This window comes from Daktulosphaira vitifoliae, unplaced genomic scaffold, assembly GCF_025091365.1.
Source record: "Daktulosphaira vitifoliae isolate Bord-2020 unplaced genomic scaffold, ASM2509136v1 Scaffold_3, whole genome shotgun sequence".
NCBI classification, from domain to species: Eukaryota; Metazoa; Arthropoda; class Insecta; order Hemiptera; family Phylloxeridae; genus Daktulosphaira; species Daktulosphaira vitifoliae.
This window is the reverse complement of record NW_026099574.1, coordinates 44554956-44571686: the sequence shown is the minus strand read 5'-3', so window position 1 is coordinate 44571686 and position 16731 is coordinate 44554956. Positions and strand designations below refer to the sequence as shown.

The 16731-nt window shown below is 28.1% G+C and overlaps 1 protein-coding gene across 1 annotated transcript in view; it reads left to right on the top strand.

The window, feature by feature from the left end:
- The window catches only part of LOC126901133 (uncharacterized), a 35410-nt gene that overhangs the window by 8747 nt on the left and 9932 nt on the right, over nt 1-16731 (top strand). The window contains exons 6-14 of the mRNA XM_050677383.1: nt 179-329; nt 393-596; nt 5305-5583; nt 6910-7007; nt 9639-9817; nt 14246-14399; nt 14525-14657; nt 15141-15376; nt 15547-15699. Of these exons, the coding sequence (XP_050533340.1) occupies nt 179-329; nt 393-596; nt 5305-5583; nt 6910-7007; nt 9639-9817; nt 14246-14399; nt 14525-14657; nt 15141-15376; nt 15547-15699 (1587 nt within the window). The remainder of the gene's footprint in view (nt 1-178; nt 330-392; nt 597-5304; nt 5584-6909; nt 7008-9638; nt 9818-14245; nt 14400-14524; nt 14658-15140; nt 15377-15546; nt 15700-16731) is intronic.

Sequence of the window (16731 nt, the reverse complement as noted above, 5' to 3'; positions counted from 1 at the left end):
CTGTAGGATCTATCTATCTATCTATCTATCTGTAGGATACATCGCACACACTGATAAATAAAATACTTTAAAAATAATCATATTTACTATAATTTAAATAATTTTTTTGTTTATAGTGAGGTGCTAGAATTATATAATTAAAGAATATTTTTATATTATTTGATCAATATTTTTCCAGAAAGAAAATGATTTTGTTTCTGAATGGCTTTATAGACAGCAAATTGATGGACCTATACTTACATCAGGTGTAGGGGTTTCAGTTTTAGGAAATCCAATATGGATATGGGAAGGAACAGAAAATCCATTTGTTCATCGCAATTGGTGGCCTGGTAAATTATATGTCTACAATCCGTAATATTTACTTACTACCTATTTTTATAATTTTTTTTCAGGATGGGAATTTAAAAAAACTAGTTCACCTAATATTAAATCAAATCGAGCTTTGTGTATTGTTTTACATAAATCATTCCCTTGTCCGTCCAATCCCAATAGTACAAAGTTATGTGATTCAGAATATTATTATTGGGAGGCTATAGATTGCGGAACCAAAACTGATAGATTACCATATATTTGTGAAAGAAACATTGATGATATTGGTAAAAAATTTTTACTATTTTATATACTTCAGAAATTTTGAATGGAGATTCATTTAAATAATTATGGAAGTAAAATTTTTAAATAATATTATTTGAATAATTTAAAAAATTAATTTAAATATTATTGCATATTGTTGATTATTATGCCTACACATAATAATCACCTGAATTGATAGTTTTATTTTTATCACAACAAAAACTTACAGTTTCAATTTTATAATTTTTTTTGAGAGTCCAGAATTTAATTAATAGATCAATGACATTTGATTACCATGTAAATAGTTTGTCTGTAAGATGAAAGACTAAATCCCAAATAAAAAATTATCTTCTCCCAAAAAAAGTATGATATACAAGTAATTCTAGCAAGGGAATTTTACCTTGCCAACATATTTTTCATACTATATCTATGTTTATTAAATAATTATTTGAAATATTTTATAAAATTTCTTTTATTAATTCCATTTATTTATGTTTTTACAACTATTCAAATATTAACCAGTCTATTTTTTTTAGAGTAACAGTTACTCATATAATAGCAACCACCTGATACAAATATACATACATTATAAGCAGAGTAATTCTTTTAACACTAGTCACTTAAATTCTCTTGAAATAAATTTTTGGTGAATTTATTGTTGTTGCATTAATTTTTAATTACATTGCGTGAACTTGGATAATTGTAAATTACTTTGTTAGATAAATGCACAAGATTTATTTGAAAATTAAATTTAATATGATATCAATACATATAAGGACTACAACTATTCAATCTAAAATAAAATCTACTAAATATTCTAAGAGAAAAAATCTGTTATAAAATATTTTTATATTCATGTAATATGTCTTATAAGGATGTCAATTTTATTTGTTTAAAGGTTACATATATATTTAATTAGCTTATAAAATTGAAAATTATCAAATTAAGTAAAGACTAGTTGACAACAACTTCTGGATCAGTATTTAAGAAATCATTTACATTTTTATATTTTGATAAGAGGAGTAGTGAGGCTGAGAAAAGTGATAAAAATAGCAGCACCTCTACCTCTCTCACTCTTCATGGCCAATTATTACTTTAAATTGTGTAAAAGTTGTCATTGATCAGTCATTTTTCTTAATTAGATAATTTTTATTTAAAAGCTAGTTAAGTATGTATGTTTTTAGGAATGTCTTAAGGGATGAACTTCTTCTTCTTCTTCTCTACTAAAGGCCTTGCCTTGTCGTTGCAAATCTGGATCTCCATTCTTTTCTGTTAAAAGCCAGTCTTTTCATGTCTATGTATCGACTACAGTCAGCTTGTCTTATCATTTCTTCTATATATGCTTTCCTCGGTCTACCTCTACCTTTGTGTCCATTTATTCGCCCTTCAAATATATTTGTTATAAACGAATTGTGCCTTAATAGGTGACCGAACATTTTTCCACTTCTTTCTTTTATGACGTTTAACAGAATTCTTTTTTCCCCTACTTGGTTTAATACATCTACGTTACTTTTCATTTCTGTCCAGCTGACTTTCAGCAACCTTCTCCATGTCCACATTTCCATAGCTTCCAACTTCTTCTTGTCTTGTCCATTGATGGTCCATGTTTCACAGCCATATAGTAGTACGCTCCATACATAGCATTTGACAAAATTTTTTCTCATTTTTATATTGAGTTTTTTGTTTGTAAGTAGCTGCCGTTTTTGCATAAATGCTCTCTTTGCCATAGCTATTCTTTGTCTAATTTCTATTGAGCATCTACCATCGCTAGTAATCGTACTTCCTAGATACTTAAATTGTTGAACCTGCTCAATTAAGTTATTATCTATTTCCAACCTCACTAAAGGAATTTCTTTTGCTTTAGTCACCACCATTGACTTTGTTTTATTTGCATTTATTTTCATTTGATACTCCTGCAATATTTTAGTGAGGGTGGTTAGAGATTTTTGCATGTCTTTTTCCGATTCAGACACTAAAGCAATATCATCTGCAAATCGTATACAATGTATCTTTTCTCCATTTATGCTTATTCCTTTAGAGTTTCTCTTATACTTGTCTATGATTTCTTCTACAAATAAATTGAACAGATAAGGTGATAAGGAACAACCTTGTCTTACCCCTCTTCTAATTTTTGCTGTTGCACTATGTTCTCCTACCTCTAGTAAGGTCTCTTGTTTCTTGTATAGTAACATTATTACTCTTCTGTCCCTCCAATCTATTCGAGTTCTTTTCATAGAGTTCATCAATAAAGCCCAGTTAACTGTGTCAAAGGCTTTTTCTAGATCTATAAAAGTTATAAATGTATTTCTATTTACATTTAACCTTCTTTCGGTGAGTACCCTTAGAGCTAAAATTGCTTCTCTTGTACCAACTCCCTGTCTAAACCCGAATTGGTCTTCATCAAGCTCCTCTTCGGTTTTTGTCCTTATCCTATTTTTTATGATGATAAGAAGTATTTTGGACGCATGTGTTAAGAGATTTATTGTTCTGTAATTCTTGCATTCTGTGGAATTCCCTTTTTTAGGGATAAGTACAATTTTGCTTTTGGCAAAGTCCTCCGGAATGTTGCCATCCCTATACATTTCCTCAATCATTTCATATAGCTTATTTTCGGTATCTTTTCCGACGTTTTTAATAGTTCTGCTGGGATGTCATCTACTCCTGTCGCTTTACCTTGTTTCAATTCACTTAGTGCTTTAATAAATTCGCTTTTTGTTATATTTGGCCCTATGTCTTCTCTGTTTGACTCACTTATATTTTCAATATTTATGTCATTTTCTCCTATACAACCTTTATACAAATCTTCTATGTACTCTTTCCATCTCGTCACTATTCCACCTTCATCTAAAATCAGTTGTCCATTCATATCCTTAACAATTTTGCTTCTTGGCTTCGGTAATCTTGACAATCGTTTAATCATTCCATATGCTTTGTCCATTCTATTTGCAGTCATATTTGCTTTAATTTTTTCACATGTTATATCCATCCATTTCTCCTTTTCATCTCTGCACTTTTGGGTAATACGGTTCTTTATTATTCTATACATCGAATCATCAGTCTTCCTTAATTTATTGCGGTATTTTATTAAGTCCATTATCTCATTCGTTATCCATGGTTTCCTTGGATTTAGTTTCCTAAATCCAATTGATTCTTCGGCAGTTTTCCGAATATTATTAACCACTTTTTCCCATGGTGGGTCGATACCCTCAGCTATTTTTCCGTTATGAACCTTGTTTTGGAACTCTTGCCTTGTTTCTTCATTTTTAAGTTTTTCTATGTCCCATATTTTACATTTGGGTCGCTTTGTAATTTTCTTGTGTATTATTTTGTACTTCATCACTACTAGGTTATGATCGCTATCGATTTCCGCGCCAGGAAAACTGTGACTTGTCATTATTTGGTTCTTGAAACGGCTCTTTGCTAACACATAGTCAATTTGGTAACGATTAGTATCCCCTGGTGCTACCCATGTATAGCGTCTTCTTTTTGGTACTTCAAACATTGTGTTGGAAACTAGAAAATTGTTCTGCTTACAAAAATTGACTAATCTTTCACCTCGGATGTTTCTTGTTCCTAAGCCATGTTTGCCTACTATTTGATTGTCTTGTCCTTCTCCTACTACCGCATTGAAATCGCCCATAATAATTACATTATCGTTATCTCGAGTTATTCCTAGCAGTTCATCTAGAGAATCATACACTTGTTCGATTTCGTCGTCTCCACTATTCGAGGTTGGAAAGTATACCTGGATGACTATCATGTCTACTGTGGATGTCTTTAATTTTATTAGTAATATTCTATCATTCACATGATAGGTATTTTCTACTTGCAGTCCCCATTCTTTGTTTAATAATATTCCAACACCGTTTTTCCCTTGTTTATCTCCACTATGTATCATTCGAAAATTATCACTCCAGAAATCTCCGTTGTCACCCCATCTAGTTTCACACACTCATAAAATATCAAGCTGTTTAAGTGTCATTTGTTGTTTAAGTTCTTCAAATCTTCCTGGTCTTAACAACGTTCTCACGTTCCACGTTCCTATTTTAGTTGGAATTGTTTTATTTTTGATTTTATTTTCAATGTTTTGTCTTGTGCTTTGGCATGGATTTCGCTGGCTGACGACCTGAGAAGCCATGCTCTGTCTTCCCCTGCTGGACTCCGGGTTCCGAATCCCATCGTCTCGTTTTATATCATTCATATGGTTGACCTTCATTGCTTGATGTTTGGGAAAATTAATGCAGTGGTTTCCCGTTGCCTTCTGCATCGCAATGACATCTCTTATTAATAAGGGATGCTATTCAAGTATAGATAAATCTATACTTGATACTAACAATGTTACTGCCCATTGTTAGGTCCATTTTGGTCGACTTTTACGACGGGCATGGACTGCCGTGGGTGTATTCTGTCCCCCACCCACAGGGGTAAGGGATGAACAATACCAATAAAATGAAAATTCACAAAAGAACTATTATTTTAAGAGAAATCGAGTATTTCGTATTAAAAGAACGACCCTCTATATATTAAATATGGTCATATACTAAAAATAATATGTATTGCAATCCTAGAGTAGGTTTTCCTTACATCTTATGAGTATTAACAATTTTTTTTAATTCGAGTAAAATTTCAACTTATAGTTTTACATAACTATTTCTCATAGTCTCAAAGTGAAAGGATTTAATTTTAACTGTATCAAAATTTTATTTTATCTTTTAAAAATATAAACTCTAGGTTGTATTAATGGCGCTGGTTCTGATTACAATGGTGCGGCCAACACTACTGCTTCAGGTAATAAATGTTTATCGTGGGAAGATGCAACAGTTTTAGCAGCAATGAAATATCGAGTTTCAGAAAAAACTCGAAAAATTCTATTAACTAAGCATAATAAATGTAGGAACCCAGATGGAACTGATTTGCAACCTTGGTGTTATGTTCAATCGACAGTTGGAATGGTTCGTAGTGAATTTTGTGATATTCCTACCTGTAGCACTGCTGCTAAGTCATTTAGAGGTAAAAATTATATTTTGTGTGCTTGAAAGATGATCTATATAAGTAGGGTGATACTGTTATCATAATCAGTTAAATTAGTCATGAAATGACTAATGCCTAACAAATTTTTTTTTTTAATGGATAAATAACAATTTTTTGTTTTTTTATATGATAACGATATAACTTTGTATGTTTGAAATGTCAAAGATTAATTTAAAATGTTCCAAAAAATTTATTTTTATAATGATCTTTAATGTATTAAACACGATAACATGTGCACAATGGACCAACAGATATGAGTGCATGAGCATTATGACCACCTAATAACTAAAATTAAAACTAAACTCGATTGCGAAAAATAGGTCCTTGTTACAATAACTATTTTATCAACCCATTCAAAAATATTGAACATTGAGTGAGTGACTTAAGTATATTTTTATAATAATTTTTGAGTTTCATTAATCTCTATTAAACAATAAATTGTCATTACTCATAAATTAATAAAATACAGTAAAAAAAATTATTATTGCACAAAGTACTGATTTTTAGAATATTTAAAAGAATTGGGTTTTTGACAAATTTCCGTTTTTTTATTTCTAATATCATAATTGACTTTAAAAACGGTTCTTAAAGGTAATTTGAAAATTCTCTTATTGCTAATACTATTTATAATTTTCATGTAATTGAGCAGTTGTTCATAATAACAAAATTGTCCTCTTTATAAGAATACATAAAATATTTTCTCATTATTTTCATGACATGATAGATGCAATAATTTTGTTATTTAGTTAATAACTTTGATCTTAGAAATAATTTGAAAAAATTAAATTTTTAACAATAAGTGTATCGATTAATATTATGCCGTATTTGAAGAGATATGGTTGATGCGTATCTAGAATTTTTTTAAGGATTAATGAGATTTTTAATATAATTTTTGATAAATTTTTTTGCTAAAATTTCCATTTTTAGAATTTAATTGAGTAGTCACATGAATTCAGGCATAGTTTTACCTTCTTTAGCTATAAATATACCCCTGGAGTGTAAGGAGAATCTGAGCTATCGTCCTTAAGTTTTACACTCTCTGAGATACTTCCCTTTCTGTGGGTGTCCCTGCGTAATTACATTTCTTAAGGTATGTAGGAAAATTTTTTGGAGGCCCTAAAGGCAATTCTAGAATGAATAATAAACCAATTTGTCTTAATTTGGTAAATACAAAAACGTCAATAACTCTACATATTTTCGCTTCTATCAGATGATAATTTCTTTTTATGATCTGAACCTTTTTGGTTTTACATACCTTATATATCTAAAATTACTTATAAAAACAAATTTATATATTTTTTATAGCTAGTGCTTTAAATCAACAAATCAAGTGTGATGTAGGATATTTTGAATGCCAACCTAATGAGTGTATAAACCAAGCTTGGGTGTGTGATAATCAGGCAGTAAGTTTTTATACTATAAATTAACAATATTTTCAAATTCATATATAACCAATTGTATTAAATATTAGGAATTACATTTTCTAATAATTATTGATTAATTGATTTTCCGCTTGATTTATAGTTGTTCAAATCTCCAAATTTTTTAAATCATACCGTTTTTTTCAACCCAATTTTTAAAAATTCTATAGCCAGTATCCAAATGTTGATAAATTTTTTTTGCATAAGTTTCAGTGAATTCAAGAGAAAAAAATAAATATACAATTTTAGTAGTGTTTCGTGTAAATCGATTTAATTAAGCGCAAAAAACTTAATAACTTGGTTAATTTTTTAATTTCTGCTGTAGTTAGTTAATCAAATAAAATATCATAATATTATTGAATTACCAATGCTAATATTTCTTTTAATCTATTTTTTTTAGTAACTTATAAAACTTCATTGGTATCTCGTCAATTTCGAATAAAATTTATCGAAATAACTTTTTGTCGCAAATTTAATGATCGTAAAATATAAAAAATTGGTACAATAAACAATTATATAGAAAAAAAAATTGACTTAAGTAAAATAAAATTTTAATAATTATTTTCGTAATTGAAAATTATCAGCTATCCCATGAAGTTAGATTCGATAGTTTTTTTATTGACACCTTGTATTCGGCTTTTACATTTATAATTTTTATAAATTATATATTAATGTATAATTATTAAATATTTATATTATAAATATATATTTCTAATAGTTTTAATCAATAAGTTTTGTTCTTATACACCTTTTTTACGGTATGTGTGTAATTTTGATGTATATGAAATTTAAAAAAAGATTTCTCTAATATCGTAATGTAATGCCATGATAAATACAATTTGTACTATATAAATTGGAAACTAAACTATAAAATTATCGTACCTAATGCATTGTAGCTTATAATAAAACTAAAGGAACGACTCATTATTTTATGGTTTTACAAGCAATCATTTTCGATAAAATATTATGCAATCAATTGCTTACAGTTTATTATTTACAATCAATTGTCATATATTCCAGTCATTTTTTTTTTTTGGAGGGGGGGTCTGTTACCATATTTCCTCAGCCCTCACTAAACCGATTTTGATAAACAATACGTCAAAAGATTACAAAACGTATCTTGTCGAAGACATCACCCTTAAAAATAGAAAAAATTTCCTCATTCATCGTAAATGAGGGAAAAACCCTAAAAAATTTCAACTTTATATATCAGTAATTCGGACACTTTTCAAACTTGTCATAACTTTTTGAAAAATGGATGAATAGAAACAAAAAAAAAATTTTATAGATACATTAGGTATTTATCTATCATTTGTTTTAAATTTAACTTAATTAGTTATTTTTTACCAGCATATGATTTTAGTATTAAGATAAAACTTAAAAATATATACTAATTTTGTTCCACCTTAGTATTGAGGTAGATAAACAAACTTTAATACAACGTTATCAATGGCGTAGTTAGGATTTATTCACGAATGGATCTCTATATCCATCTGGCCATGTCTTTGCTATCGCTTACATATTTCTTTAACACAATTCTTCTATCGCCAATGAATAGAAGAACAAGCCAAATAAAATAAATAATATTAAAGATAGTATATATCTTAATCTGTCAATTTACTTATGTAATTATTTGATATAGATTTATTTAAAAATAGATAAATGAGTTCAAGATTATTAAAATATGAATAAGTTTAAATAATAATATTTATTCACATAAATAACAATTATAGGGGGCAAATTGGTGATTTTTGAAAATTCTATACATAGATTAACGATAAAATTATTAATGTACTCGTTAAAGGTGATTTAAAAGTTTTACCTCACTTATAAGAAGATAAAAATATTTTAATGCATTAAAATAAATATTTAAATTTATCTTTAATAAGTCAATGTATTATATTTTGACATTCTGAAAAAGTAGTTATCAAAACTTTTTCACTTACTTCAAGAGAATTAATTAATGTACTATTTATCACAATTATTTATTTATTTATTAAAATAATAATAATAATAATAAAAATAATTATTATAATTATTATTTATTAAAAATAACTTTTTGAAACATATTTTTGATGACACTTAGTATTTTAACTATAAAAATCATTAATATTAACAAAATGTTAATATTGTACGATTTTTTTTTTAGCATTAGAATAATTTTTATTTAATTTTCTTATCTTGGCTTTGAACTCATAGTTATCTAAAACCTACATAAAACATGTATCAGAGTCAAATTATATTTGTATACGATTGATTAACTTGATAAACTTAGAATTTTTGAAAATTGATTGAAATTCAAAAAAAAAATGAGTAAAAAAAATTTAATAAAATGTGACCCGAATTATAATTCTTTGTAATATTTATCACCCAATAGGGAAACCTTATAAATAAGTTTTGGATGAAAGAATTTTAAAACTTATAAACAAGCTGTTCAAAACACGAAGTAATGATCACAAAAACTTTGAAATTCTTCTTAACCCAGTAGTAATTAACTGTTCATATTTTCTCAAAAATGCAATTAAGCTAAAATATAAAAACGTTTGACACCCTACTACAGGACCCTTATTATTTGCCTTTATTGTAATTTTAAGTTTTATTTTTCTTCTTAAGGATTGTAGCAATGGAATTGACGAAAAAAATTGTACCAATCCATTAGATAACTTTTCTAAAACTCCAGAAGTTCGTTTACCAAGCAATGAAATTGAAAAGTGGCTTCATACTACTGTCCATACTTGTGCTAATCGCTGTATTATGTCTGAAGGTTTTGTGTGTCGGTCATTTTCACATAGGTATGTTATTTATTTTAATTTTCTTCAATATTTAAGAAATTTTTATAAACAGAGTGTTGCAAAATTAAATCAATCGTTTTTAACAACAATAATTTAATATTCTTAAAACCACATTGTGCAATTCAATAGTAAAAATTTAACTTTAATTTATTATTTAGTAAAAATATTAGTTTTAAAGTATTTAGTGAAAATCAAACTAATATTTGAACTGTGTAAAGTTTTGCAGTATTAGACCATTCTTATATAATAATTTTTGTTAATAATATAAACTTTATTATTCACATCATAATTTCACTTTCAATGGTGTAATTCCGTCTAATACAACATTTAATTCATGTTTGTCAGATAAAAAAAATTCTCATCACATTTGCATAGCTTAAAGTAAAAACGCAGAATGAAAGTAAAAAATGCATTAATTAAAGTGTCAAAAAATGCGTAACGAGAAATAAAAATATAATAACTTATTTATTTGATTGAGATTAAAAGCTGTATTAGATATAAACAAATAAAGTTTCAAAATTTCTAGTTAACATACATGTATAATAGAGAAGGGATTACCAATACAGATAGTTAATTGGTTTTTTATGACATTGATATTCGCAAGTACACAGCATTTATTATCAATATTAGAAAGGAACATTGTTGTGAGTTTATAAATACACTAACTGACAATACAGAAAGTATATCTATTAATAATCATAATTGACAATAAACACCCCATGACTATGATGTCATAAAAAAACAATTAGCTACCTGTATTTGTAATTTCTTGTGTATTATACATGTACATTAACCCAAAAATTAGAAACATTAACAGTTTATATCTAATAAAACCATAAAGTTATATTAAAAATTCATACATTTTATTAAATTCAAAATATGTGTTCCCATTTAAAAATACAAAGTTTTTTTTTTTAATGTAAATAATAAGTTATAATATGGTCAATTGTAAAATTTTAATTCGATTAAATTAATATTGAATAATCTATGTTTTTTTACCGTTCTGGTTATTAATATATAATATCAGCACCACAACACTATTCATTCATTCTTTTGGCATTTTACTTTCTAAATTTTAAATTCCTTCTAGATTTTTTTTTAAAAATCCTTCAACCACCTTATACCAACACCCCCTATTTTCTCCTATTAATACTATATAGTCAGCTAACAACATCATATACCTAGACTCATCATATAACAATGAATACATGTTAATTTTTATGTACTTATTAAAACTTATTAAGTTTTTAAATTTTTTCAACATATTGTAACTTTAATCGTTATAATGAAATTACTAATTAGTGAAATCAACATTATAAAGAGTTATAAAAATAAATGAAAATGTAATTTTAGCTATTTACTAAAATACGAAAATGGCCTCACTACAGTCTTGTATAATTTATCTTTCAGCCTCATTGGAATTTTTTTATCTCATAAAACACCAGACGTTTCTCTCCACTTCAACCACCTGCACTAAATCATGTGTCTTATAACCTCGTCAATAACACAGCTCTTTTACACAATTGACACTAAATACTTAAAACTTTCCACCTCTTCAAACACATCCTCGCCTATTACCATTGATCTTCTCATATCACCTCGTTTGGGTTTTCTCCTTTGTCAAAACTCGTACTCTATATACTCTGTCTTACTTCTACTTATTCTTAAACCCATTTCTTCAAAAGCTGATTTCCATACCTCTAGAATTTGATTAATTTCCTCCCTATTTTCTCCTATTAATACTATATTGTCAGCAAACAACATGCACTACGGCACTTCTCTTTGAATTACTCTAGTAATTTTATCCATCACTATAGAAAATAAGTAAGGGCTTAAAGCAGAACCTTGGTGTACTCCTACTCTTACCCGAAACCCTTCTGTTACTCCTCCTACGCTTTTTACACGGGTAAAAATGTGCCATCATATATATTTTCTATTTTATTAATGTATCTTTTCGGGACTCCTTTTCTCATTAATAGTCACTTTAAAACCTCTCTCGGTACTCTATCATACGCTTTCTCTAAATTTATAAATACCATACAAAGCTATTTCTTCTTTTCCCTTAATTTTTCTATTAGTTGCCTCACACAAAATACTGGCTCTATTGTTGACTTACCAGGCATAAATCCAAACTACTTTTTAGATACCAATGTCTCATTTCTTATTCTCTTATCTATTACCATTTTCCCATTTTTCATACTATGACTCATAAGTTTTATGCCTCTATAATTTCCACACTACTGTATGTCCCTCATTTCACAAGATATCCTCTAATGTCTCTTTTGGATACTCCTCATTCAATAATTTTTTAAAATATTCTTTCCACCTTTCTTTTACATCATCATCACTCGATAGTACCCTATTACCAACACTTTTTATTCACCTTACATGATGATAATCTTTAGACTTAATTCTCTTACTTTTGCAAGTATATAGATTTCTTTCTCGCCTTCCTTTGTTCCTAGCCTATCATACCTCTTTAACTTCGCCTTACTTCTGCAGAATTATCTTTTTTGCACAAGCGTTTATACTCCATTCAATCTTCTCTTCTTTTGCTCTTCTGTCATACATTGAATTGCTTTTTCTTACTTTCTAAATATTTTTGAATATCCTCATCACACCACCAGGTTTCCTTGTTTCCTGGCATTCTACTCTACTCTCACAAACAATCTTTGTAAAGTATTCTTTACACAACTAGCAAATCTATTCAATACATAATTTTTTCTCCCTCGATATTCCACACCGTCTTTCTTTTACTGTCTTTACAAACTCTTATTCATTTTCCCATTTTAATTTCCGCCACCAGATTTTCGATTTTTCCACGTGTTCCTTCCTTTTTTTTATAGTCTCTTTCCGGTACATTACACCTCCATTACCATCAGTCTATGTTGTGTAGTTTCACTCTAGCCTGGTATATTTTTACAATATTTTGCTCGCTTTACGCTCTCTCTCTTCCACAAAAAATAATCAATCTGTGATCTATTACTCCAACTTTTATAAGTGATATAATGTTTTTCCCTCTAAATAAAATAAGTATTAACTACAGCAAGATCATACGATACTGCGAAATCCAGGATTCTTTCTCCAGCCTTATTCTTTCCACTAATACCATACCCTCTATGTACTCTTTCATATCCTCTCCTTTCATTACATACATGTTCATTCATATCTCCACCTATCACTGCATCCTCATTACCAGGTATTCATTGCAACAACTCATCCATCTCTCTCCTAAATACTTCCTTGTCTATTTCATCACATCCTACTTGTGGTGCAAAAGCACTTATTACATTCAGCACTTTTTCCTCGAATATTGATTTTGACAACTATAATTCTGTCACTTTTCCTAGCTACTTCTACTACTTTACTTTTCATCTCCTCATCCATTATTATTCCTACACCATTCTTTATATTAGAATTACCTGAGTTATATTGTGATGGTGTCACGTTACCAATATCGAGAGAATTATTTTAATAAAATACAGACAGCAAATCCGCTGCCTGAGACTGATGAATTAACAAATAATATTTACTCCCAATTTGGCAATAGTTCTAATTATTATAAAAACCCAAAAGACCTGACCATCGTGGTCAGTCGACTCCAGTGCCTTGTGTTATTCATCAGCCTCAGTACTCGGTTGTCGCTGTCCGGCTTACTGCTTAAAGTAAAGTCTTTGTTTATTCCTTTTTAGACCTATCTACTCTCTTCCACAACATTTCAGAGTACTTGTATCTTGCACTTCGTCTGCACCTCATACCTAGGTGTTACCCTTATTCCCTTCTTATAACAACAGCCTTTCGACACCCACAGCTAACCTGGAGTGTCAGCTGAGCACGGTGACTGCTGTACGACAACACTCACGTGAGAATACCTAGACAGCAGGCACTACATCCTCATCTTCATCTTCGTACACATCACAATTACATTTTACACTTTTACTCTTGTTTCATTTCTTTTATTGTGTTACGACAATATTATTTTATAATCCTCACCAATATCCCTCGATTTCTCTCCTTTCCACTTAGTTTCCTGCACACAACAAATGTTAACTCTTCTCCTATTCAATATTTTTATACTTTATTTCTCATCACCTATTATTCCTGCATACATCTGAGATGGGAAAAACCATCATCTAAGTTTTGTTCAGGACTCCTCATACTTTTTTACAAAATTGTATGCCGTCGCCTCTTACGACTGGCAGAGGGGCCGTGGAAGTATTATTATCTCCTATCCACAGGGACCATTTGTATTCATTCATACTTATTAATAATACTTCATACTTTAATCATCTAGACTCTTGGTGTATATATAATTATTCTTCTAACTTGTAACAGATTGTATATTATTTAAAAGAAAAAAATCGTATTATATACATTTACATACATTTTTTATTTAGTTGTAATAATCCATAATTAATCATTTTTCAGCGAAGTTGATCAAACATGTATACTAAGTGATGGATTGAAAAATGATAGTTTATTTTTAGAACCACATAAGGAATGGACTTATTACGAAGCTAATAATGCAGATTGTTTTGGAAAATTTATTTGTGACAATGGAAATTGTATTGATAAAGTCCAGGTTTGTTTTAATTATTGAGTATTCTACAAGTTAAAATTACTAATACATAAATAAACAATTGGTTTGCGTATGTTTAATTATAATGATAACTAAAAAAACAAATATAAAGATTAATAGTGTAACAGGAATGTGATGGCCACAATGATTGTGGGGATCGTAGTGATGAGAATAAATGTAACGGCACTGATAAAAAGATGGGTTATGAAATCAGGTTAGCGGGTGGTAATACAACTTACGAAGGCCGTGTTGAAGTTAAAGGTAAATATACAAATATCAATATACCCGTAAAGAAATAGCTTTTGCATGCTTAAATTTAAATTTTACCTTCTAATTCAAAAAATATTACAACTATAACGTTCTGTATATCTATTTGAAATTTTGAAAATTATCGGAAAAACACGTACACATGACAACACAAATTGGAAACTTTTAATAGTATGGTTTGCAGATTAATTAATATTCCGACTAGTAATATAGCTTTTGATAAATAACTGGAGATTATAAGAGAAATAGTTAAATTTAATGGTTATAACGAAAACGTAATTTCATTTGTTTTATCATCAATGAAGTATATTTTTTCATTTTAGATGGCAACAGCCCTATCTCTAAAATCTCAAAATTGAATTCTTTGTTAAAAATACATTACAAAATTTTTTGAGTTCTCACAATAAATAAAAAACACCATCATCTTATTTATATTCTCATGTTTAACTTTTAATAATTATTTACATTTTATTTCAGTTCTTGGTGAATGGGGTATGATTTGTGATGATAAATTTGATGTCCGTGAAGCTGATGTTGTGTGTCGAGAATTAGGTTTCCCATCTTCATTAGCTGTCAAGTCAAATTCATACTTTGGAGTGCCTGTTAATAAAACACGGTTTGTTTTGGATGATTTGGAATGTCGAGGAAACGAAAAATCTTTGTATTCTTGTCAGTTTAAAGAATGGGGAATTCATGATTGTAATGCTCAAGAGGTTATATTATTACTCAATGTGATTTAAAGATTATCTTTACAAAATGATTTATTTGATTTGTCTTTGACAACTTATTTTATTATAAAATAACTATAATAATATTGATTTTTTTCAATTAAATAATTGAATACAAAAATTGCGTTTTAATTATTTTTATTTCTGAATTATAGTCGGTTGGAGTTATTTGTCGTGTACCTGGTGGAAAAAATTGTACAAATGAAGAATTTGAATGTCAATCAGGGGAATGTATACCTATTCGTTTTTTGTGTGATTCATATGCAGACTGTACTGACAAATCAGATGAACATCCAGATAGGTGCAATGTGAGTGTCACTTCTCCTACAACTACAAAACCCACAAAAACTAGTGCTACAACAAAAGCTCCAAAAAAATATATCCAGAAAATAGCTCAAAAGAAAAATGCAACTCGTTTATAAAATTTTAATTATACTTAGCATATATTGTTATTAAATATTAAACTGTATGCCAGTTTTTTTTTTTTAATTTATTTACTAATATTAGTTTAACTAATATTAACTTAAAAAATTAAGTGAATAAAACAATTTTTTAAAAATTTTATTTATTTTTGTATTTATTTAATCACCAAAAACAAAATTAACAGAATATTATTAATGAGTTAAGTTTTAGTTTGATCTAGATTTCACCTTTTTTAATAGTCTCGAAAATATGAATTTAAAACTTAAAATGTGGTTGGTTTGAAAGAAAATACATTTAATTTAATAATATTCAATATTGATGCATTGTTTTGATCTACAAGAAAGAGCTTACAAAACTTTTTTTTTATTTGACATAAACATTCTTTGTAATTTTTTGTATAATGAGCTTATAAAATAAGGGTAGTTATATGCCATGTAAATTTGATAAGAAGTCACCCAATAGCAACACTTAACATTCAAATATTAGTTATTTATTTCTTATATATTACAAAATTTTTGAAGGAAAAAAAACATTTATTATTTGCTAAAAATAAGAAATTTTTGTTGTATAATATGAAAAAAATTGAAATCAATTTAAATGTAATCAATTTTTAGTCTAAATATTATCTTTTAACCACATTTTATCCAAACATTTTATTATTATTTGTACTAAGATAAATTTGAAGGTAAAACTAAAATTACCTTAATTATAAACAATTTAAATAATAGATTTGTTGTTAAAAAAAAATTAGATTGTTACTATGAATATATTAAAATATTGTGAATTTGCAATTATGATTTGTAAAAAATTCTATTTGCTATAATTAGCAAATATAATTATTATATAATAATTTATTTCTTTATATACAAAAACTAGGTGGTAGGGTTTTTTCATGATCTTCATGAATTCATGTGAAA